The following is a 26,404-nucleotide window of genomic DNA, read 5'->3' on the forward strand; positions in this document are numbered from 1 at the left end:
CCTGATACTGCAAAGGCTATGGGCCATGACAACACTCAGCAATAGAACTGAAGACATGTGCGGCAGAATTTGCTGTGCTTCCAGCCAAGCTGTTCCAGTACAGCTACAACTCTGGCATCCACCTGGCAATGTGGAAAATTGCCCAGGTATGTCCTGTCCACAAGAAGCAGGACAAATCCAACTGGGCCAATTACTGCCCATCAGTCTACTTTTGATGGAAATGTTCCGATCAAGCAGCATTTGCTGAGCAATAACCTGCTCATTGACGTTCAGTTTGGGTTCCATCAGGGTCACTCAGCTCCTGACCTCAGCCTGGGTTTAAACATGTTTACCCCTGTGTTTACCCCAGTCCAACGCCGGCATCTCCACATTTAAACATGGAAACAGATATAAATTTAGCTGACATATCTATTTAGATTTACACTACTGAGGCTTATGTATTGTGTCCTATTAATGTGACCAATTTTAATATGCAACTAGTTGGGATGTGATGAGTTCAACATATAAAACCTGCAAAACCTTATTTTGACAATCTCAAGCTTATACATGCACTATTAGATTAATGCCCGGTTATAATTTAACTGTTGATGCAAATGGACTCAGATGCCAATACATCCTCCTACTAGTAATGGTCCAAAAGTATTTCAGCTTTGTATCCCCAGGTTCCTGCACAGATAAACTCCCTCATTCCAACAAACTCAAAGTTATTCGATGATTGGCTACTCTGCTTTCATTACTAGTTCTTGGAAATTTAAAAAAATCAAGTTTCTTTTTGAGGGGGATGGGAGGGGAGAATGTTCAGCAGCAGCCAGTTTTCTCTCATTGTTGGTGCAGGTTGATAGATACACAATGGACTGAAACCACTGTTCCAATTTTTCTTCCTTCTTTATCACATAAAAAGGATGGTCATTTTAACCTAAAAGCACTTCATAAGTAATAAAAAACCAAGGCCAACTTTACTGCAACAATTCAAGATAAACGTGGGCAAGACCAGCTATAAAGGATTGTTGACAACAATATACAATGTACAGTATTTTTACTAAGTGAGACAAGATTACAGAAAAAAGCTTAACAAAATGGTGCTGCATGCAAGTACTGTACTTCAACAAATCTGACACTAATGCAATTATCAAAAAGTAAAACTGAGTAGCAACATTCATCAATACACATACAGTATGTGCAGGGTGATTTCATTACACTGATCTCAAATACAAATTATACAGGGATTTTGAACAATGCTAATGAACTTAAGATAATACATGACCTCAAAGTACAAAGAGATGCTAAAATAATCCGGTCTCATCTTTACTTTTGAAGTTTTCTCCTTTAGTTTTCACAATCCAATGCCAAGGCAGTAATGTCTAATCTCATTATACCATGGCACAAATAAACCTTCCCCAACTAATGTTCCTGCTAAAATTTTGTTATTGCATATGGTCAGCTTTTTGAATGCATTACTGTTAAAATTTGTTGTGCATGGTATTTAACACAAAACAAGGTCTGTGTGGTACCATTCAAGTTGTCGTGTGTGCACACAGTTTAGTGAGAACATTATCCCAAAGTCTCTTTAATTATTTGATGAAATGCTGGTGTCACTGGCAAGGCCAGCTAAAAATCAACCACATTGTTGTGGATCTGGAGTCACATGTAGGCTAGACCAGGTAAAGATGGCCGATTTCCTTCCCTGAGGGCATTAGTGACCCAGATGGATTTTTATTATAGGTGAAAAAGGCATACGGCACACTCGCCTTTATCAATCAATGTATAGATTAGAAAAGCAGAATTGTACAGAACTTTGGTGAGGCCACAGCTGGAGTAATGTGAGCAGTTCTGGTCGCCACATTATAGGAAGGATGTGACCGCACTGGAAGGGGGGTAGAGGAGATTCACCAGGCTTTTGGTGAAACATTTAAGTTATAAAGAGGTTAGGCTTGGGTTGTTTTCTCTCGAGCAGAGAAGACTGAAGGGCAACCTGATTGAGGTGTACAAGATAATGAGGGGCATGGACGGGGTGGACAGGGAGCAGCTGTTCCCCTTAGTTGAAGGATCAGTTACGAGGGGACGCAAGTTAAAAGTGAGGGGTGGGAGGTTTAGGGGGGGGGGGGGAATTTGGGAAAAATATTTTTACCCAGAGGGTGGTGGTGGTCTGGAATGCGCTGCCTGGGAGGGTGGTGGAGGCGGGATGCCTCACATCCTTTAAAAAGTACCTGGATGAATACTTGACACGCCATAACATTGAAGGCTATGGGCCAAGTGCTGGCAAGTGGGATTAGGTGGGCAGGTCTGGACCTTTCATGCGTCGGTGCAGACTCGATGGGCTGACTCTTCTACACTGTAGTATTCTGTGATTCTGTTTCATTGTCGCCATTACTAAGATTAGCTTCCAATTCTAGATTTTAATAATTGAATTCTACCAGCTGCCATGGTGTGAATTTAACCTGTACCTGGGCCTCCAGATTACATTACCATTACACCACTGTTTCCCCAGGAGGGATCCATCAATTATGGAGGTCAGATATTACCTTCTAAATGATTACAGCAACAAATTAATTTTCCAAAATCATGATTTTCATTTAAGTCAACCAGCATTTTTGTTTGCTCCCCACTTAAAAGGTAAAAACCAAGTGTGTTGCCAACTATTTTATCATAAGGTCACACACTTAAATATAAAGTGTTAAAACCCATTAAACTAATAAAAACCTTCTTGAAACAAGTTGATGTCCAACAGCTTATCTAAAATAGCATTCTACATAATTATCTAAAAATAAGTTTCTACTTTTTCTAGGTTAGCTGCAGAAAAGTATCGTGTCACGTGGCGTGTTTCAAATGACAAAAACATGCACCACCAAAGAAAAGCATTCCAGCTTTGTCTTTGCTACTTTCTCTGCCTCTGCGAATGCCTTGTGGTCTTGACAGGTCCTTTCACCTTCTTTGGGGTTGCCGGAGATACTTTAGGAGACCCACGCCGAGATTTTTTAACCGCTGCTGGTTTTTTGGCCAACTTCACTGGCGCAGGCCTGGACTTTTTAGCTGCCTTTTTTGCTGATCCTTTCCTTGACGGTGTGCTCCTCTTAGCAGCGACTGCTTTCTTCGGCGTGGCAGCTTTTCGTTTCTGCAGTTTAGCCTTGGCTCGTGGAACTGCCTTGTGCCTGTTTCAGATTGCAAATGAGAAATATTGACCAGTCTATAAACAGCAATCAAATGGCAAAAATACGGTGATGTGTCAACAACAACATTGCTGGTGTATTATCAAGCAACTTGCACTGAATATTTAATTGAAAGAGCAAGTTTTAGAACTGCCTGCCATAAGGAATCACTTAAATGTCCGTCTGTTGTTATCGTATCAACAAGGAAATGTTAAGGAAAGTAAAATTTTACGCTTCAAGTCCTTTGTCAGCGCCTGATGAAGACTCTACACCTTTTATTTTTCCAGGTGTTGGTTGATGGGGCTTGCTGTGTATTTCTAATCATTTCTCACTATTTTATATCTCGAATGTTTTCAATTTTATCTTAGCTGAGGCTTTGCCCCTTTCAATTATTGGCGCAAGTCAGAGCTTTTAACCTCATAATTGATGGCGTACACTGGTCAGTACAATGATGCTCATTTATTACATGGAAGTCTTTGCTTTGGCTCAAATTTACACTACTGAAATATGCAGTGATAAATACAATTTATATACCTTTTCTTAGGTGGTTCGTCGTCAGATTCTTCCTCTTCGGACTCTGACCGTTCTTCTTCATCATCCTCCTCTTCCTCCTCCTCCTCTTCCTCCTCCTCTTCCTGATGCTTCTTTTCTGGGAAAAGGACACTAGGACTAAAGAAAAATGGTAGGAAAATTTCATCACAATTAGTTTCTTGTTTAATACAAAGAAACCTTAGTGTCGGCAATTTTTCTAGAATTTTCTAGAGATGTAGCTTGGGGTATCCTGCTCGTATGCAGTAAAACAGCAAGTTATCACAAATAGGAATAATCAAAGTATTTTAAGGTTGTACAAGACTTAAATCAAGCTGAGGAAATTATTACTTTAAATCACAAAAAAATTAAAAACTAACAAATGGAGATGTTACTTTTTTTGTTCCTGTGGCATTTCTTTTTTCTTCAAAACTTCCAGATACACAAGGAGAGGAGAATATACAAGGATACGATTCCTTTAAGAAATTCACTTTGTTCCGGTCTTTCTCCATACTCAAGAATACAAGGCTGTTTGAATCATTCATTTCTTTGCCTATAAAGGTACTAGATACACTTCCAGAGTAACAGAGAATATAACATATTTACAAATGAACAGCTCTAAGCAGCACATCAGAAGGAGCAGCAAATTAGATAGTTGAAAGTTTAACCTTGTCATTAAACATACAGCAGGATTGAAAGAACAGTATACATGCAGAGGGCAGTGATTGAAGGATGCTGAAGACCTTATCTACTACAAATAACTTCATATTCACATTGGTGTACACAAAATACCAAAACTAGCAGCATTAAACAGATGAGAATGGAACATACCATCACTGAAGTACTTGTTTGAAGCTATCTGATTGAGACAGCATTGCTGGGCCAAAGCAGGAAATATTGAAGGAGTTTTTAATATCTTGATCGAGGGGCTGTGGAACAATCTAACCTCCCTTAATGTACCCTGTTTTACGTTTGATTCTAAAGGTTCTACTATCTAACTTGTTAATCAAGTTAGTTGGTGTACAGGGTTAACCTTAGGCAATATCAGTGCAAGCCTGGGCTCCATAGGTAGAACTGTAAATTATACAGCACCTGTGTAACCAATTGTAAAGTTCCTGTCATAGATCTTAAAACAGTAACTGCAAAAGACAAATGATCTGGATAGGATGCCTCAAAGCATCATGACGAGGGCTGCTGTTAATGATTTAATTCTTAACACTCCTGATAAATCAGCTCTGGTCACAGAGACCTTTGCCGGGGAAGATCAAATAACATACAAAAGTATAAGCAACATGGTCCACTTCTAGTGACTGCTGTTAGAACAATGTAAAGGAACTTTCTACAAGCTGAAATCATTAAAATGTGTCAAAAAGAGCAAATATTGACCAGGGTAGTGCTGTTAGTAGATTTCAAAGCCAAAACTGTTAGATCAAAAGCAGCATTTACAGAACTAAGATTTGCACACTACAAAATACATCAGAAAAATCACACAATGATTATATAACACAGGAGGTCATTTGGCTCATTGTGTCCATGCTGGCTCTCTTGTAAGAGCAACTCTGCGGGTCCACTCACCCATCATTTCCCCAGAGCCCAGCAAATTTTTTCCCTCTTCAGGTGTTTATTCCCTTTTGAAAGCCACAATTTAATCTGCCTCCACCACACTCCCAAGCAGTACAATCCAGATTCTAACCACTTGCTATGTAAAAAAGGTTTATCCATATCTCACCTCTGGTTCTTTTGCCAATTACCTTAAATTGACGTCTTCTGGTTTTTAACTCTTCAAACTTTGTGAAACCCCACTCTAATCACGATTTTGAACACCCCTCCTCTCAAATCTTCCTTCACAAAGAAGAACAGTCCCAGCTTCACCAATTATCCACAAAACTCACTCATCCCTAGAACCATTTTTGTACATCTTTCCTGCACTCTCACCAATGTCTTCACATCCTTTCTTAAGTGCAGTGCCCAGTAATAGACATTATATTCCAGTTGAGGTTGAACCAGTATATTCAGTGTAACATTAAAAACTGTGATCAACTCCCTTTGAGTGGTTAACAGTCAAAACTAAACATAGGACTAAATGAATTTGGAAGTGACAAAATAACAAATTTCTTAGACACTGTACAAAATGAATAACTCCATCCTGAACCACCCCTTTTGCCTTTGGATATACAATGAATGAGGAAGTAATGTGTTTAAATACAAAATCAGCCATGGAACTCATATTTGCTTCACTGAAACAGAATGCCTACAGAAAATGGCCAAATACATGTGTAATCAGAAGTTACAACTGATCCAAGATTTCTGATCAAAACTGTAACTATCAGTCCGATATGGGATGTGTTCTAAAATCTTTTGTTAATTAAAAGCTTCCTTGCCTGGGGTAGAACGGGAAACAAAGTTGGAAGGAGCCACTGAATCCTTTCCCAGAAATCTGTTCAATCCATCCATTTTTTTCACATTTCTGCAGAGTTCTCTTCAGCATATGCACTGGAGATGACAACGTAGGACATTCATCAAAATAGGAATGTTAAAAGTCACCAGTTTCATACACATCCTGCCTACAAACAGCAAAGAAAAAAGCTACAGAAGAAAACTTCAGTTTCTGCATCCCAAAAATTATATGCCTGTTGCCTAGTTGCAACATCACCACAGTGCAAAATTTTATCACAAAAACTTTAACTGTCATAATCATACATTCCCTAAAGAACACTTTCTCCTCTGTGAAGAAGGAAACCATTTTAATTTCCGTGCTTCATATTGTTCCTGATTAGGCACAAATTTAAGCACCAAGAAGTAATATCACCTCCATTTCAAAAAATGAGCTTGATACCTCAATAGTGCAACATCATTTGGAGTATTGTGCACTTTGCTGATAGTTTTATCTCAAAAAAGATGTGGCGACTCTATTGGGAATATACAAAGAAGTACAATGGAGATAATCCCTGGTCTAAGAGTATTGCAGAACAATGATAGATTCATGTCTTAAGTTCACTTGATAAACAAAGAATTAGAGAGGGCCTGATTCAAGTATTCCACAATTTTCAGGATGCTGCTAGCACATCAATGGGTTTAATGTGATGGGGCCCAGAAGATTGAGGGGGAATGGGTGCACAAAATAGTTATTTTAGTCAGAGGGAAAAGGAACTGTGGAATAAACAATATCTCAATGAGGTGGGAGTGAAGATCTTTTCCTTGCTATTCTTGTACTAAAGACATTGCACCTTTTTTTAGAAAAAGAAATCTAAGCAGGAGTGATTTTGGGTTGTCGATGAGTTGGGTCTTCCTGGGACTTGTCTGATTGCCATTCAGGAGTTGGAGATAAATTTCTGGTCCAGGTATCCTGAATTGGCTATATGAGTATTTTTGTTCTGTCTCTTCCAGGAGCATGTTGGGGATGGTGCTGTGGATGAAGGGAAACGGCACGGTAGCACAGTGGTTAGCACTGCTGCTTCATAGCTCCAGGGACCTGGGTTCGATTCCCGGCTTGAGTTTGCACATTCTCCTCGTGTCTGCGTGGGTTTCCTCCGGGTGCTCCGGTTTCCTCCCACAGTCCAAAGATGTGCGGGTTAGGTTGATTGGCCATGCTAAAATTGCCCCTTAGTGTCCTGAGATGTATAGGTTAGAGGGATTAGCAGGTAAATATGTAGGGATATGGGGGTAGGGCCTGGGTGGGATTGTGGTCGGTGCAGACTCGATGGGCCAAATGGCCTCTTTCTGCACTGCAGGGTTTCTGTGATTTCTGTGTAACTTTGAAAACTAGAAGTGGGGGTAAAAATATATCAAGAATGCAATTTAACTGAAAAGAATATTTTGATATAAATTTTCTTAACTTAACAGGGCAAAACACATTCTAGGTAAAACTGCAAATTAACAACTCCCCAGGTAGCAGCAACATCCCAGGAAAAGCCTATACTGTTTTCCCAATTAAGCAATCAGCTTTCAGATAGCAAGTTAATTTCATAGGCAATAATTCATAGAAATTTTTTTTTACTGAAATAATACAAGTTATAGATGTTAGAGATGGTGTATGACTTACTCTGGAAATTAGAATTTGTTGCAGGAACTTTCTCCGAGACATATTTTTTAAGAGCTGTTGTTGAGCAGGTTTTAGGTTCATTCATGGCAGTTATGGCACTAAGGATTGCATCCTCAAATGGACCTCCACTTAGCAATGGCTTATCTCCAACCCTTTTGAGCTGCAATGGGGGGAGATTTAAAACAGTGTATGCAATCTTAGTCTCTAGGATCCATATTCTTTTATTTTCACAAATAAACAATTAGTGGAACCATCAAGCTGTACTGCAGATGCAGCCAAAATGCAGACTTCTCCTTACAGCTTAGAAATTGAGTTCATGCAACTAAACAGATGCAACTGCAAATGTTCCTTTCCTTCAGGTGGATCACTGTTGTAAAGTGCTCCATCTTGTGCTCAAACCAAAAACTGCCATGGGAGCTAACAATTAGAATATCAGATAACTAAACAAATGCTGCCAGGATGCTAGTCTTCATTGACCTACTCCAACCAGTTAAAAAAATTCCAACCAACAGGGCAAAATAATCAGGGTGACTTCTAAACACCTACCAGAGGTAGGACAAAAATCTATTTAAATGCAGCAGGGTCATGTATTCATCCCAAACTGGCAGCGACACAAACTAGACCCAAAGAGCTCCTGAGTATGTGCATTTCACTGACTACTTGCCTGGAATGTGCCCGATGCTCCCTTGCCAGTGATCTGCTCCAGCTGACCCTTATCCACAGCTCTTTGCAAAGCCTGTTTGAGCAAATAGGGCCTGCAACCAAGCACACAATCAATGCATTTTCGGTGTGGGAAATGATTTATAGCACAACTCAAATTCTCAAAAAAGGTGACATAAGAGACATGCTAGCCACATCCAGAAGCATAATGGCTTGCAATGAAAATGAATTTGCTGACCAGTCTACTATGTATTTTTAAAAAGGCAGATTTCTGAGAAAATGCTTGTGCCAAAAATGCAACAGATGTAATATATACAGGCATCATTCTTGGTCGTTAGCCGCTTGATTTCTATCCCCTCAAAAGAAAGGAGAGTGAGAGATAGGAAGAAGAAAAGGCCAGATGGCCGGGCCGGCAGGGAAGAGAGAGTAGAACAAGAAGCAGAAATAATGAGGATGGAGGGAAGAGGTGAAGAGTTTGAAAGCTCTCGATTTGATCATTGCTCCTTGTACCCATTGGCCAAAGTATTTTTTAGTATTACACAAACATCATTGTTGCTCCACCTCTTCTTTCCCATCCCAACATTTGCGGTCCTCTATGTTTACCAACATTACACATTTAAATTGCAGCTTATTCCTCCTCATGTCACTCTGCTGACCTCCATTCCATTTCGGAGCAAAATCCATATTTCTGAAGTTCAGTTAAATTTGCTGAAACTCATAGTTTTCCAACAATTTAAGAAATTGACCTGGTTACATCACTTCAGCAACTGGATAACTTTCATATCTTTAGTGACTGATCTTTGAGAATGAAGGCCAGATCATGGTAAAAAATTGGCCCATTTTCAAAGCAGGAATTGTGTGTGCTTCACATTCGTTGCAGCCTTGGGCAAGTACGCCAACAGGAATTTTTACTTTCATACCTGCTCTCTGCATTCAGTTTGGGGTAATATTGAAGAAGATACTTCTTGATAAGACTGTATGATGCCTCTTTAGGTTCACACAGCTTTGTGAATGCCAGTGGTAGAGCATCCTCCAGTTTTATTGGCTGCTCCATTGGTCCAGATGAAGTGGTTTTCTATATAAAAAGAATACTAAGCTTGATCAAAAACAAGAACATTTGTTTGTAAAAAAAACCACTTGCGTCCTGTACAGTCCATATTAAGTTTTTGGTGTAGAGGTATTATTTGCAAGTTTTGAGGTGATCAAGATCCTACTCCAACTGGAAAAGCTTATGGATGTACTGAAAACTGAAAAAAGTTATCAATACGGCTCTTTGCTGAATCATGGAGGATTCTGGCCAAGAAGATTTTGAAAAAAAAAAAAAATCCTGAAGAAAAACTGCTAATGCCAAGGGGAAAGTCCATTTATAATGTGAAGATCACCAAGATCTCATCAACTAAAATCTCTCAGGAATCCTAGACTGCCAAACATAACAGGAAACTATACCAAAAAATAATAACTGAAGTGTTGTTCAAAAAGCCACAACCAGTTGCCGCCTCTAAATATATACCAACATTCAAGCAGTAGCTCTCAAAAACTCCAAACGTGTTGAAATCTTCAGTAAGGCTACGGTCTGAACTTTTGCAGGACTGAGCACACAGCAATGGAACCATTAGTAGTTCATTCTGTTCAGAATGAAATTTCACATCCTTTTAATTTGGAGTGATGGAAATCCTCACTACATGAATATATGACTGTCAAGAACAGGTGCGAGATTGGAATACTTAAAAAGCTAAGCATGTAGAAATATTCAGGCACCGATTGTGACTTGAATATCAGGACCACTAAATGCTTCCTCAATGAAAATGTACCAGTTCATTATAGAAACGTAACAGATCTGAGACAGCAATTTACACATATTTCAGCAAAATCTGAGCCTCATTCCTGTTTGCTTGGTATACTTTTCAATTCTTTTGCTTGTATCAGCATAAACAAAATACGAACGGCCCAATTATCTTAAACATGAAATACTGCAGACCGGTCAATGCCCTTTGAACCCAAACAATTCTTGCTTGTCTAACATATTCCAGATTTCCAATATGCTGGACTGTATTTTCCAGTCAGCAACAAAGCAATGTTGTGGTTTTCCCCTTCCTGATGGCAGTTTAAATCTGGCGCCAAGTCAAGGGTACTTTTAGGTGTCACTACTGTCAGATGGCAGGGTAAGCAGCCAAGGTAAAAACCCAGTTATACCTCATTCAACAAAGTGTTTTACTTTTTCAAGGCTTTTTAAAGTGTGAGTGGAAGTTTTCACCTTCATAGCTTGCTTTCTGGGACTCCCTTAACAGTACACCCGCTAACAGAGCAGAATCACCAACAGAAACTTCTACCTTTCCACAGTACTCGGTGCTTATGCAGACTCCTGAAGTCGTAGTCAGGTTCACTGGAGTAATAACGATGAATGCTGACAATTTCATAATCATTACCACCACATAGTCCAGGGAGCGATTATCACAAAAAAAATTCTAAGTAATGCATTCACGTGAAAACTGGAGTAAATCACGCTGTTTTTTTTCAGTGGGAGTTCAGAGAAGAATCTCCCACACTCTGTGCACTGCAGAGTGCACTAGCATGAATCACATTGGAAATCAGTCTGAGGGGCCCATCCCCGCTGGAGATGCTGGCAGCATAGTGCTGAGCTGTCAGCACCTGAGATCAGCGCATGCACAGTGGCCCCTGTCTGCCAGCATCCCAAAATACTCCTGGGGGCAGCGGGGGGGAGGGTGTGGTTAAGAGGCTAGCGGGCCCAGAGACTTCAGTCCCAGGCCTGCTAATTATATTTAAATGATACTAAAATTACCACGTGCCTGCATATGCAGCTCCGGGCCTATTTCCTTTGTGGAGCTGATGGCGCCGCTGAGGGCCGAACACCCAGCGCTGATCGTGCTAATCTGGCCCCGCTGAAATCTCCCACCTCGCCGTGCTAGAAAATCAGCGCAGCGGGATTGGAGAATCGCCCACCAGGACTTTATAGATGCAAACACACTTAAGGGAACCTGGAGCCAGCAACATTACACATTCTTGGATTTGCCTAGTGTGACTGTTTTCCTCATAGATATTACTAGAGCATTTGTCTTGCGATAGGTCAGGCTCAGCACTTGCTAAACAACACAGCTGCACTGCTGACCCAATGAACAATGCAATAGGCGTTAGCTATTGTGGTAGAAAAATGGGCATGCAAAACATTGTCAATTCCACTGGTATACCAGTTGCAAGCACTTATTTACCTTTTTATCCTGTTTTGATTTATTTGTTTGTTTTCCTGCATTTGCAACCACCACAAAACTCCCCGAAGCACCTTTTCCCTTCACCTGAAAAGGGCACATGCAAGATTACTGCACATTACATACAGGTAGCATGCTGTGAATCAGTTCAAACAAGGTCAATAGTAATACCATTCTGCACTTGAATATTCTACTACCTGGCAAAAATATTGTTTTGCTCAGCACAGTAAGTGGAAAATTCCCCACAAGTATTAGTGACATTTCACAAAACAAAACACCTTGAAGTCACTATCTCAGCATTGTGGAATAAAGGTTTCACTGAAATTCAGACTTCTAATGCACTCAGCGTAATGAGATACCACGGCTGACAGAGGAAAGCTTGTACCACCAAGCTTGCTGGAGTCAAGCACAACATTGGCTGGACACAGAACAAAGCTTCAATATATCAGCTTCAAATATGATCTCCCGAGTAGCAGGTGAGCCAGCAAGAAAAAAAGGATACAAGAATTAGTGTACTAATATTCATCCACTTCACCGTGGTAATTGTAAAGTATAAGAGATTATGGAGTTTTTGATTAATCACAGCAATCAATCTCTAACAAATAGTCTACACAGACCCTGGTTGGAGGCAAGGAAAACCCAAGAGAGCTGTGAGAATAGGTTACTGTACCTCTTTACTCCCAAGCATGTTACACTTGTCACATCTCAAATTAGTCATAAATTGCACCCCAGAATATTATTTTATGCAAGAAATCTAACTTGCATTTGAATCGATCAATGCTAACAGCTTCCACCATCTGGCTTAGGAGCATGCTCCACAGACTGACTACTTGCTCACTGAAACTTTCCATAGATAGTTTTGCATTTACTCCTCTTCATTGACTGGCATTTCCTCGGATTCTGCTGTTCCTGACAAGATGAAATAGCTCGTCATTTGTCTCCATTAACTCGCTCCTCTAGAATCTCAAACATTGCACCTGTACAGCCTCTCAACCATCTCTTTTGCAGCAAGTCCCACTATGCAATTTACATAATTACTCCTCAGAATCCAGTCCCTTCAGCCCCTCAATCATTTTCTCAATAGTTGTACTGTGGCAGCAGACTGCCCACAAACTCCAGCTGCCAATGATCTATAAAGTGGCAAGATTACCTCATATTCTGGAGAGGATGATGGAGAAAGAAATATAAAAAGAAAAAGGAGGAAAAAAAGTTTAAAATGATTCCATCTTTCCAGGACGCATTTAAATTTCTTCATCTATTATGTATTATCAAATTGGAATCCAGTCCTATTCATCTCATAGGGTCTAAATTTTACTTCATTGACATTGAGAGATTGGCAGGGGAGGAAGAGGGTTTCTCATAAAATAATCTAACAATTACCTGTTTAATAGCACCGCGTTGTATCTCCCGTTTTAAGGCTTGTTTTAGTATATATCCTCTGCGCTCCAATTCCAGTGATGGATACTTGTTAATGATGTATTTTCTTATGGCAACAACAGAAGCACCAGACTTCTGAAAACAAGCCTGAAGAAAGAGAGACACTAAGTATTTCAAAATACTTCCTTTTTAGCATGTAATTTGCTGGACTGAAGCAACCCACTACAATTGTCATCTTACAAAGAAGACATTCGATTTTAACCAAACTACTAACTTGATTGCTGGCAATTACCACCAATGACTCATGATATCCTACAGAAATACGCCCCACACTTTAAACATTTGAGATTATAGATCATGAGCCAGCATTCAGATACCAATTAATAAGCAAGAATATTGTAAAGACTTGCTGTCACTCCTATACAATCTGCAAAGTCCAAGGTGCCAATCAGAATGCTACAGCTGACCTGTGCCCAGGGCTGATGCAGGTTGTAGCTGGTGGTCCTACTCGAGGCTATGCCTTTGGAGAGCAGGTACTGTTGCAGCTCATCACTCATAAAAGAGGATCCCCGGTCGCTATGGATATAGCTAGGGAAACCGAACAGGGTGAAGAGGCTGTGCAGGGCCCTGACGACCGTGGCCGAGGTCATATCCGGGCAGGGAATAGCGAAGGGGAAACGTGAATATTCGTCAATGACGTTGAGGAAGTATATGTTGCGGTCAGAAGAGGGGAGGGGGCCTTTGAAGTCGACGCTTAGGCGTTCGAAAGGGCGGGTGGCCTTTATGAGGTGTGCTCTGTCTGGCCGATAGAAGTGCGGCTTGCACTCTGCGCAGACCTGGCAGTGTCTGGTTATAGACCTGACTTCCTCAATGGAGTAGGGCAGGTTACGGGCTTTAATGAAGTGAAAAAACCTGGTGACTCCCTGGTGACAGAGGTTGTTGTGGAGAGTCTGCAATTGGTCTATTTGTGCGCTGGCACATATTCCCCGGGACAGGACGTCTGGGGGCTCATTGAGCTTCCCGGGCCGGTATAAGATGTCGTAATTGTAGGTGGAGAGCTCGATTCTCCACCTCAATATTTTGTCGTTTTTAATCTTGCCCCGCTGCGTGTTATTAAACATGGAGCTGCATTAGTTGCTTGACATCGAGTTTTATTCTTCAGGGTAATGCTTAGGGTATGATTCTCACAAGAGCCAGAAAGCCATGGTTTCAAGCTCAGTTGAAAGGCTTGAGCACAAAATTGAGACTACTTCAGTATAGCGTAGAGAGGATGTTGCACTGTCAAAGGCACTCCTAACGGAACCAAGGAGATTTCCCAGTACCCTGGCCAACATTTATCCTTCAACTCCACCTCTAGAACAGTTTATCTGGATGTTGATCTCATTGCTGTTTGTGTGCGTTAACTGGTGTTGCATTTTCCAACATTGTACTGGTAACAATAAATACCATTGGTTGTAAAGTGCTTTGCGACTCATAGAGTATGTGAAATTGCTATATAAATTCAAGTTTTATTCATCAAACGGATACAAGTTGAAAGTAACAAAAGAGGGTTGAGTTTGAGTTGCCTAATGATGGGAAAGACAATATTTAAATAACTTTGCAGACACAAGGGAAGCAAACACATTATTTTTGCAAAATGTTTTAATTATTGACGAGACTAAAACACCATTGTTTTTGATCTGTCACACTCTACTCTTACCATCAAATCCAACCCCTCCCGAGTCACTGCCCCAGGCTCAACCAGACTGTTCACAATTTCAGCAGCCTGCTCAACAATGAATTCAACTTCCAACCGCACATTCTGTCCAACTCAAAGACTGCTGCTTCCACAATCAGTATATCAACTGTATTTCTCTGCCAACTGTTGCTGAAAACCCTCATGTATGCCACTTTACACTGGCAGACTTGATTATTCGAATGTTCTTCCGGAGGTATCTTCTACATGCCATAAACTTCACAGCTCAACTACTTATACCTCATCTGTCACTACATCCTGCTTACCCATTGCCTAATTCTTGATGACCAGTCCCGCAACACCTAAATTAAAAATTCTTCCCCTTACATTTAAATCTCATCATCATTAAAACCAATGTCTATAATTTCTGCTAACCCTATAACACCAGTCCAATACGCTGTTATTCTAACTGCCCTTTTACTCAGCCCCCTCACCCCATTATTGACAACGGTGCCTTTAGCCACTTAGGCTCCAGGCTTCTTCCCCCAAATCCTCTGCCTCAACATGTTGGATCATGTGTTCAAGCCCCAAGGTTTAAACTCACGACTGACTGACTTAAGAGATCAAAGTGTCAACACCTGTTGATTAACATTGTTATGGGAGTGACAAGCAACAGAATATGGGCTTTAAACATTGGTAAAGCTACATCTGTTATGTTTCTATGATTTAAATATCAAGCAAAAATAATGAAGGGATACCAGTTGCTTAAAATTTGATAATACTTAATAAAAGTTGCTGAGTAGCTTATAACACCTGGAAAAGACTTTCCACCTTACCTTAATAGCTTCTATGACAATAGCATCCATTTTTGGTCGTGCAGTACTACCGATCTGAGAATTTTTCTGCACTCGAGCCAATTGACTGGCTGACAATGTAGCCCAAGATGGAATGGTCTTCTTAATCTTCTTATCCTTGGTTGGCTCCTTTTCTCTGTCATGGTCACAAATCACAAAGATTTAATGCTTCTCACTATTCTCTCAGAAACAATATCTCATTTACATAAAATCTTAATGGATATTTTTCTTAAATTTATGCTTTCATAGGTGGTGAGCATTACTGGCTAGGCTAGCATTTATTGCCCATCCATAACTGCTCTTGATCTTGGATGTCAACACCATTTGCCACAGAATTCCCAGTCTTTGACCTGCTGTTGCAGCCACAGTATATATGGCTGGTCCAGTTCCGCTTCTGACAAATGGCAACCCCTAGGTAGTGGGGGAATTTAGCGAAGGTAATGCCATTGAGTGTCAGGTGCATATGGTTAGATTTTTCCTTGTTGGAGATGTCATTACCTGGCATTTGTGTGGCACGAATGTTGCTTGCCACCTATTAGCCCAAGCCTGAATGCTGTCCAGGTCTTGCTGCATAGATACGAACTACTTCAGTATCTGAGGAGTTGCAAATAGTGCTGAACATTGTGCAGCAAAGATCCTCATATCTGACTTCATGATGAAAGGAATCTGAAGGAGGTGCATGGTTGGGCCTATGATGCTAGCCTGAGGGTTAGGGTGAGGAACTCCTGCAGTGATGTCCTGGCACTGGGATGATTAATCTCCAAAAACCACAACCAACTGCTTTTGTGCTAGGTATGTCTCCAACCAGTGGAGAAGTGTCCCCACCAATTCCCACTGGCTTCAGTTTTGCTAGGACTCCTTGACATCACACTCATTCAAATGCTGCATTGATGTCAAAAGGGCAGTTGCACCTTGAATCACAGAATACTACAGTGCAGAAGAGGCCCTTCGGCCCATCGAGTCTGCACCAACGCATGAAAGGGCCTGACCTGCCCACCTAATCCCACTTGCCAGCACTTGGCCCATAGCCTTCAAATGTTATGGTGTGCCAAGTGCTCAGCCAGATACTTTTTAAAGGATGTGAGGCATCCCGCCTCCACCACCCTCCCAGGCAGTGCACTCCAGACCATCACCACCCTCTTGGGGAAAAAAAACTTTTCCTCACATCCCCCCTAAACGTCCCACCCCTCACTTTTAATTCGTGTCCCCTTGTAACTGACCCTTCAACTAAGGGGAACAGCTGCTCCCTATTCACCCTGTCCATGTCCCTCATAATCTTGAGCACCTCAATGAGATCGACCTTCAGTCTTCTCTCCTCCAGAGAAAACAAGCCAAGCCTATTCATAACTTAAATGTTCCATCAAAGGCAACAGCCTGGTGAATCTCTCCTGTTCCCCTTCCAGTGCGATGATATCCTTCCTATAATGTGGTGACCAGAGCAGCACACATTACTCCAGCTGTGGTCTCACCAAAGTTCTGTACAATTCCACCATGACCTCTCTGCTTTTGTAATCTATACCCAGATTGATAAAGGCGAGTGTGTCGTATGCCTTTTTTACCACCCTATTAACCTGCCTTTCCGCCTTCAGAGATCTATGGACAAACATGCCAAGGTTCCTTTGTTCTTTGGAATTTCCCGGTGTCAGACCTTTCATAGTACACTTCCTTGTTAAATTACTCCTTCCTAAGTACATCACCTCACACTTTTCAGTGTTAAATTCCATCCATCTGCCACTTATCTGCCATTGACCATCTCATCTATATCTTCTTGTAACCCAGGACACAACCTCACTGTTAACCACCCAGCCAATCTTTGTGCCATCGGCAAACTTACTGATCCTAACCCCCACATAGTAATCTGTGTCATTTATATAAACGGTGTACAATAGGGGGCTCAGCACGGATCTCTGTGGTACACCACTGGTCACTGGCCTCCAGTCACTGAAGCAGCCATCTGTCATCACCCTCTGTCTCCTACCGCTAAGCCAATCATGAATAGAGTTCAGCTCTTTTGTCCATGTTTGGACCAAGGCTGTAAAGAGGTCAGGAGCTGAGTGACCCTGGCAGAATCCAAACTAAGTGTCAGTGAGCAGGTTATTGCTGAGTAACTGCCACTTGATGGGACTGATGGGATGATAATTGACCTGTTTGTATTTCCCCTGCTTTTGTTGACAGGACATACACGGGCAATTTTCCATATTGCCAGGTAGATGTATTTTAAATGATTCATAGAACTCTCTTTATGTTTATCAAATTATTAACTTCATTGACAAGGATGATCACTTGATCAGAACTTTGGGAGAACCCATGAAGCATCCCATGGCACTATGTCCATTACACCATAGGAACAGGCAAGTGGGGGACTTGATTCAATATCTGAATGGAATGACACCAACATTATAGAACTTCTGTAACTGGCTGACAGTCAGAGTACAACCCAAAACATGTGACATTGTGCTCAAAGGGGCAATTTTCTGTTCAAGAGGTGAGACTGCTACAGCTCAGCTAAGGAAGTAGATTCACTGTAGAACAGCACAACAAATATAATTATCGATTTAATCCAAGTCCCCCTATAGCCTGCCGCAGTTGATGAGGATATGCAGCATCCCAGCAGCTTTAGCTTTTACAGGTCTGAAGCCCATATCAGCATTTTGAATTAGCCAGCGGCCATCACAAGTTGGCCTGAAAACAAGTTTTAATTTACAAATAACCATGTTCAACTGATACGTATTAACTGTTTCATATGTGGGTGCTGGGGTCAGGAAGGAGAGCGATAGTACTGGCAATGTACATATGCAGTTCCTGAAAATGACAGCCATCTCCTCTCTCCTGAAAAGCACATTCTGTTTGGGTGTCCTGCATGCTCCGCTCAGTCCAACATTTAAATATTGTACTTTTTGAGTTCTCTTCTTTTCTTGGTTGCTTTAGAAGCTTCAGCCCTTGCTGCCCATGTAAAATCAATGCTCTCAGTGACAGGATTTGCACAATCCCATTTTCCTGTCTTCTCCCTCCAATCTTTATACCCTCATGCTCCGCTGGTTTTTATTTGCTCCATTCTGTATTTTGCCCTGACTTGGTTTCCTAGTCTTTTGCGTTCACTCCAAACTACCCATTTAGAAAGAGGAATATGAAAAACTACATTAGCAGAGCTGCTTTGCAAAAATGTTGGATTGAGGAAAACTGTAGTACAGACGCTGAAAAATAAAGACTCTTCTGTTAAACCTAAAACTGATCATGGCTACAATAGTGACCAGAGTCTGTACTGCAAGTTCCTAATAACTGTGATTATGTTACCATCACAATTTGAATCTGTACATTTTTTCAATTGCCACAGAATCACTTACTCCTTTTTAGGCTCCTCTGAAGATTTGGTTTCTTTCTCTTCATCACCACTTTTTTCTGCTTCTTTCTTTTCCTCCTCCTGGGCTGAAGTGTCATTTTCTGGTTCCTCCTCTGCTGACACAGATTCTTCGGAAGTCACATCAGCATCTTATAGAGAAAGGGGCAGTTATTCTGCGAGAATGTGAAATCGGAGCATGGTATCTGACAAATATCAGTACTGAACACCAGAGTTAAGAGTCTCCGAAATAAACTGAAATTATGTTTCCCCAATGCAGACTGCCATCGGCACACACCCACATTTAAGTCCAGAGCATTTAGGAATGGTTGGGCAGAGCCAATGCTTAAGGGTCCTCCTTTCCAATGCTGGGGTACAGTTGCAATTTAACTAGCTATTACCTTGCAGTTTATTAGTGGAGAATTAGTAAGCATCCTATTGCTAGCTAGCTTCAATTTATATCAATTAGGTCATTTTCTTGGTAATAGTTAATAATTCCAGATAACATTTGCATAACATACCTATCAGGTAACTGTCATCTTAAACCAGGGAGGGGCTCAACTCTGAACAAAAGTTTAATGTCACAGAGTCTTTACACGATCACCATTTGGTCCATCAAGTCTGCACTGGCTCTCTGAAAGGACAGTCTATCTAGTCCCACTCTCCTGCCATATCCCTGTAATCTTGCATATTCTTTTCCAGCTAGTAATTCAATTTCCTTTCGAATACCTTGATCAAACTTGCCTCCATCATCTGAAGTTTGTTCCAGACTCCAACCACCCTCTAATTTTTGATGTTCTTGTGTGTATCAGCTTCGCACCATTTACCCTGTCCATATCCCTCAGCATCTGAAATACTCTATCAAGTCTGTCAGTCTTTGTTTCTCCAAGAAAAACAGTCTCCAATCTATCCTCACAGCTACGGATTTTTATCCCAGCAATCATTCTTGTGAACCTCCTTTGTATTCTCTCCAATGCCGGCACATCCTTCTTCAAGTATGGCAGAACTGGGTGCAGTATTCCAGATGAGGCACAATTAGCATCTTATACAAATTCAATATGACCTCCTTACTCTTGCACTCAGTGCCCCTATAATAAAGCCCAAAATATTATATGCTTTATTAACTGCTCTCTCAACATGGCATGCCCAGCCCCTTCAATGACTTATGTAATTTTTTTCCAATTCATTTTTTATGGGATGTGGGTGTTGCTGGCTAGGCCAACATTTATTGCCTATCCCTAATTGCCCTTGAGAAGATGGTGGTGAGATGCCTTCTTGAACCACTATAGTCTCTCTGGTGTAGGTATGCCCACATTTCTGTTAGAGAGGGAGTTCCAGGATTTTGACCCAGCAACAGTGAAGGAATGGTGATATATTTCCAAGTCAGGATGGTGGGTGACATGGAGGGGAACTTCCCTCCTGTACCCACCTGTCTGCTGACCTTATCCCTCCAGATGGTAGTGGTTTTGGGTTTGGAAGGTGCTGCCTAAGAAGACGGTGAGTTCCTGCAGTGCACCTTGTAGATGATACACACTGCTGCCACTGTTCATTGGTAATGGAGGAAGTGAATGTTTGTGGAAGGGGTGCCAATCAAGCAGACTACTTTTCGCTGGATGGAGCTTCTCGAATGTTGTTGGAGTTGCACTCATCCATGCAAGTGGAGAGTGTCCCATTATATTCCTAACTTGTGTCTTATAGCTGGTAGACAGGCTTTAGGAAGTCAGAAGGTAAGTCGCTCGTCGCAGGATTCCTAGCCTCTGACCTGCTCTTAGAACAAAGAACAGTACAGCACAGGAAACAGGCCCTTCAGCCCTCCAAGCCTGTGCCGCTCCTTGGTCCAACTAGACCAATCGTTTGTATCCCTCCATTCCCGGGCTGCTCATGTGACTATCCAGGTAAGTCTTAAACGATGTCAGCGTGTCTGCCTCCACCACCCTACTTGGCAGCGCATTCCAGGCCCCCACCACCCTCTGTGTAAAAAACATCCCTCTAATATCTGAGTTATACTTCGCCCCTCTCACCTTGAGCCCGTGACCCTGCGTGATCATCACTTCTGATCTGGGAAAAAGCTTCCCACCGTTCACCCTATCTATCCCCTTCATAATCTTGTACACCTCTATTAGATCTCCCCTCATTCTCCATCTTTCCAGGGAGAACAAGCCCAGTTTACCCAATCTCTCCTCATAGCTAGGCAACATCCTGGTAAACCTTCTCTGCACTCTCTCTAACGCCTCCACGTCGTTCTGGTAGTGCGGCGACCAGAACTGGACGCAGTACTCCAAATGTGGCCTAACCAGCGTTCTATACAGCTGCATCATCAGACTCCAACTTTTATACTCTATACCCCGTCCTATAAAGGCAAGCATACCATATGCCTCCTTCACCACCTTCTCCACCTGTGTTGCTACCTTCAAGGATTTGTGGACTTGCACACCTAGGTCCCTCTGTGTTTCTATACTCTTGATGGCTCTGCCATTTATTGTATAACTCCTCCCTACATTATTTCTTCCAAAATGCATCACTTCGCATTTATCTGGATTAAATTCCACCTGCCACCTCTCCGCCCAATTTTCCAGCCTATCTATATCCTGCTGTATTGCCCGACAATGCCCGTCGCTATCCGCAAGTCCAGCCATCTTCATGTCATCCGCAAACTTGCTGATAACACCAGTTACACCTTCTTCCAAATCATTTATATATATCACAAATAGCAGAGGTCCCAGTACAGAGCCCTGCGGAACACCACTGGTCACAGACCTCCAGCCGGAAAAAGACCCTTCGACCGCTACCCTCCGTCTCCTATGGCCAAGCCATTGGCCATAGGAGACAGAGGGTAACCATAGTTCCTTTTTGGCTAGTCCAGTTCAATTTCTGGTCAATGGCAATCGTCAGTATGTTGATAATGGAGATTCAGCAATGGTAATGCCATTGAATACCATGGGCAATAGTTAGTTTTCTGTAGTGGGCAATTTACCAGGCCACAGTCAGAACCAAAGATAATGCAACTCATGGTTTGCTGTACTGAACAAGGAGTTTTTATTCAGAGCAAGGCTCCATACAGGACTGAAACTAAAGGCCCAGAACCTGGCTAATGGTGCCACCAGTGCTCAAACCTTCAAATGCTCACGTGACTCACTTCTTAAAGGGACACTGTCCCAATGTAACATACACCAACTATAATTCATAACAGATCACACACACACAAGATTTCAGTGGAACTTGTACCTGCGGTAGGCTTGTTTTTCACAGGAGTTTCCTGTGCAGAAGGACTAGCATTCCGTCGAATAGGCATGTCTGCAGTGTTATTCTCAATGATCTGTTAAAGAGACAGTAGAAAATAGATTAAGCCAAAGTACTATTCCAAATGCACACCTGGCAAAATAAAATTTACCAACAATTATGAGCAGGGAACTGATAAAATGACAAAAGGGCTGGCACACTTTGGCTCCACAGCTGCCAGTTTAGTGAGTTTGTGTGCACCAACTATTTTTGCACAGGAAGTCCAACTCCTCCAGTTTCAGTAAACGAGCAGAGAAGTTCATCTGGAAGTTTTATGGCTGGACGAGAAAGATTTCAAACAAAAGAGTGTCAAAATAATGGAAATAATACTTACTGAAAAAACAATTAATATAATATCACTTCCCTGCTTCATCGATGTCTAACAAAAATATATCAAACATTGAATTTGAAGACAATTGCCAGATTGAGCTATACAATGATATCCATGTCTTTTGATATGATAATGAGATTAAGTTATCAATTCAAGAGGGCTTAGACTGACCTTTTCAAAAGCCTGCAAAAACATGGCTTTGTCAGAATGCAGTTAAATAGCAGGTTTGCCTAGTTTCTTCAAGGCAACAATATCTATAATTGGAGATTAGCATTAAATCTTTTTAGGTTCATATGAGTACAAATTCCAAAGAACAAATTCGAAAATTGCTCCACATTTACTAAATTTGGATGAAACCTTCAAGTTACTGAGATTAATTAAAAGTTATAACATTGGGCCATACTTGTCATCACACACAGATGCGACCCAGCACACAAAGTAGAGTTTAAGTGTCAATTGTGACATCACAAAGTTCAAAGACTTGAGACATTGGATTTGTCCTGCTGAAAGTCTTAAAACACTGTAAAAAGCAGCTTAAGCACCTCAGAGATTGAAAGTTGGTGGGAATTGACAAGAGTGTGCCCAGTTGCAGCAAATGACACACATTCAGTACAACACCACTACTAAAGCAGGCAAACAAATTAATACAACACAAAAAAACTTGCACAAGCTCCCCAAATTACTTCAATTCCTTCAATCCTCTGAGTTACTGAGGTTATGGCAGTATAACGATGTTGCTAGACTGCTGGTGCACATGTCAGAGATCGTGGGCTCAAGTCTCAAAACAACCTGTGCAGGCAGCACGGTGGCACAGTGGTTAGCATTGCTGCCTCACAGCATCAAGGACCCAGGTTCGATTCTGGCCTCGGGTCACTGTCTTTGTGGAGTATGCGCATTCTCCCCGTGTCTGTGTGGATTTCCTCTGGGTGCTCTGGTTTCCTCCCACAGTCCAAAGGTGTGCGGGTTAGGTTGATTGGCCATGGTAAATTGTCCCATAGTGTCAGGGGGACTAGCTAGAGTAAATATGTGGGGTTAAGGGGATAGGGTCTGGGTGGGATTGTGGTCGGTGCAGACTTGATGGGCTGAATGGCCTCCTTCTGCACTGCAGGGATTCTACGAACTGAGAATTTGAATTTACAACAAACTATTCATTTATGACTGACAAAATGTCCCAAGGCACCACACAGGGCAATCACTGAACAAAATGTTACATCGTGTCCCATAATGTGGCTAATGATGAAAAGCTTAGTTGAAGGAGTAAATTTGAAAGGAGGAAAGATAAATGGAAAGATTTGCAAAAGAGTTCCAGAGTTTGCGGCTTCAGCAGCTGAAAGGTACAACTGCCAGTGATGGAATGATTAAAACTGGGATATGCAAGAGGTCGCAATTGGAGGAGCACTGCTGTCTTAGCCGATTGTAGAACTGGTAAAGTTAGAGATAGGGAGCAGTGAGGCCAAGGAGCAATTTCAAAACAAAAGAATCTGAATTATTAAAGTCAGGGGTCGTTTAACTGGGAGCTCATTTAAGCCGGCAAACACAAGGTTAACGGAACTGGCATGAGTTAGGATCTAGGCAGCAGTTTTGGATTAGCCCAAAATTATGGAGTCATGGTAACAAGGACCTCTAAAAGTAATAGATAAGGTGAGGAAGAGACAGATTTGGGTCATGTATGATGGAGAAAATAGGCAGTCTTAACGATAACACATCTCAGAGTCAACTATGCCACCAAAGTTACAAAAGGTCTGGGTCAGTCTCGGACAATTGGCAGCGAGAGGAGAGAGGGATGCACTAGGTAATCAAGGAATTAAGTTTGGGGCAGGAACAGAAGGCATTAGCTTTGGTTTTTCCAATATTTAGTCTGAAATGATTTCTGCTCAGGAGTGAGCAATAGTGAGAAGTGGAAGTGAGGCAGAGTTGAGCGTCATCTGTGTAGAGGTACACCAAAAATGGGCAGACCATTGTAGGTAATGTCTGGCTACAATTAGGTTGAATGAATAGAATGGACGCGAGTTCCATTTGACAATGGAGGAGAGGCGTTGGAGGAGATGGATGGTCAAATGCTGCAGACAGACTGAGGAGGACGAAGAGATAGTTTATCACGGTTAGACACATAGGATACCACTTGCGAGACTTTGATAAGAGGTTTTGGTGTTCAGGAAATAAATAGCTGTTATCAGTAATATTGAGCAAGAAGCTGTACGATTGTCATAAAAACCCAGCTCCACTCAAGCCTTTTAGGGATAAAATCCTGGCACATTTGTGACCCGACCAACACACCAACCTGATTGCCCCAAATCTTCCAATGCAGAGCAGCGAAATTTGCCGAGGGAAATGGGATGGAGTGGGGGCACATACAGGGTTGGGGGAGCGGAGGGGCACACGCGGGGTGGGGGGAGCGGAGGGGCACACGCGGGGTGGGGGGAGCGGAGGGGCACACGCGGGGTGGGGGGAGCGGAGGGGCACACGCGGGGTGGGGGGAGCAGAGGGGCACACGCGGGGTGGGGGGAGCAGAGGGGCACACGCGGGGTGGGGGGAGCGGAGGGGCACGTGCGGGGCGGGGGGAGCGGAGGGGCACACGCGGGGCGGGGGGAGCGGAGGGGCACCCGCGGGGCGGGGGGAGCGGAGGGGCACCCGCGGGGCGGGGGGAGCGGAGGGGCACCCGCGGGGCGGGGGGAGCGGAGGGGCACCCGCGGGGCGGGGGGAGCGGAGGGGCACCCGCGGGGCGGGGGGAGCGGAGGGGCACCCGCGGGGCGGGTGGAGCGGAGGGGCACACGCGGGGCGGGTGGAGCGGAGGGGCACACGCGGGGCGGGTGGAGCGGAGGGGCACACGCGGGGCGGGTGGAGCGGAGGGGCACACGCGGGGCGGGTGGAGCGGAGGGGCACACGCGGGGCGGGTGGAGCGGAGGGGCACACGCGGGGCGGGTGGAGCGGAGGGGCACACGCGGGGCGGGTGGAGCGGAGGGGCACACGCGGGGCGGGTGGAGCGGAGGGGCACACGCGGGGCGGGTGGAGCGGAGGGGCACACGCGGGGCGGGTGGAGCGGAGGGGCACACGCGGGGCGGGTGGAGCGGAGGGGCACACGCGGGGTGGGGGGGAGCGGAGGGGCACCCGCGGGGTGGGGGGGAGCGGAGGGGCACACGCGGGGTGGGGGCACACACGGGATGGGGGAGCGAGGGGCGCACGCAGGATGGCGCACACTGGGTGGGGGAGTGGGGTGGGTTTGCGTGAGGTGTGCACCCTTTTGCGAAGAGGGGTTGGAAAGTGGAATGGGGGGGGGCAGAAGGGGGGGGGGGATGTTTATGAAATGGGGTTTCCCTCCTCGGTCCCTGCAAGTGGCGCATGCTCAGTCCCATTCCACTTCGACAAAAGCAAACAAACTCGTTCATTCATCCCCCTCCTCCCCTCCCCAAACAAATACACACACAACCCCCCCACCCACCCACCCACCCCCATAACATCGCCACCCTCCCTGCAACTAACTCGGGCACATCCGCACACACAGGCCGCTGGGCACAGCCCACCCCATCCCCCCGCAGGGATTGCTGAGGGCGGCCGTGTCGCCCCCACCCCCCCCCGGGGTATCTTTTATTTTAAAAATCCCAACCACAAAATGGCGCTGCGAGAATAACCCTGCTGTCCGAGAAAGCCCCGCGCCCGCCCGCCCGAGGCGGGGGGATAGAGCCCAGGCTGCGGGCCTGCCGTGCCTCCTTACCTTCCTCTCTCTCAGTCTGTGTGTCCCTCAGTCTCTGTGTGTGTGTGTGTGTCTGTGTCTCTGCCGCCGCTCCCCCCTCCACCGGAAACACCGTCACCCAACCGACAGTGCGCGCGACACATTCAAACAAAAACAACAGCACAAATCCTCTTCCAAAATTCAAACCACCACCCCCGGCGCGCTGGGCATCGGGTGGGCAAGCCGATGGGCTTCCACCCAACTTAGTGCCTTTTTTAAAC

At 43.5% G+C, this 26,404-nt stretch overlaps 1 protein-coding gene across 1 annotated transcript; it reads right to left on the minus strand.

Annotated features, from left to right (window-relative positions):
• Positions 1 to 1,019: 1,019 nt before the first annotated feature.
• hp1bp3 (heterochromatin protein 1, binding protein 3) lies at positions 1,020 to 26,404 on the minus strand. Its single transcript, XM_078239164.1, has 12 exons — positions 26,166 to 26,404; positions 22,069 to 22,159; positions 18,851 to 18,995; positions 15,489 to 15,642; positions 12,981 to 13,124; positions 11,604 to 11,687; positions 9,297 to 9,451; positions 8,381 to 8,471; positions 7,717 to 7,876; positions 6,056 to 6,167; positions 3,681 to 3,815; positions 1,020 to 3,149 (listed from the first exon to the last, which is right to left on the minus strand). Exons 2-12 carry the CDS (start codon positions 22,133 to 22,135, stop codon positions 2,876 to 2,878), a joined length of 1,521 nt encoding a protein of 506 aa, XP_078095290.1. The 5' UTR covers positions 22,136 to 22,159; positions 26,166 to 26,404; the 3' UTR covers positions 1,020 to 2,875.

This window comes from Mustelus asterias, chromosome 22, assembly GCF_964213995.1.
Source record: "Mustelus asterias chromosome 22, sMusAst1.hap1.1, whole genome shotgun sequence".
NCBI classification, from domain to species: Eukaryota; Metazoa; Chordata; class Chondrichthyes; order Carcharhiniformes; family Triakidae; genus Mustelus; species Mustelus asterias.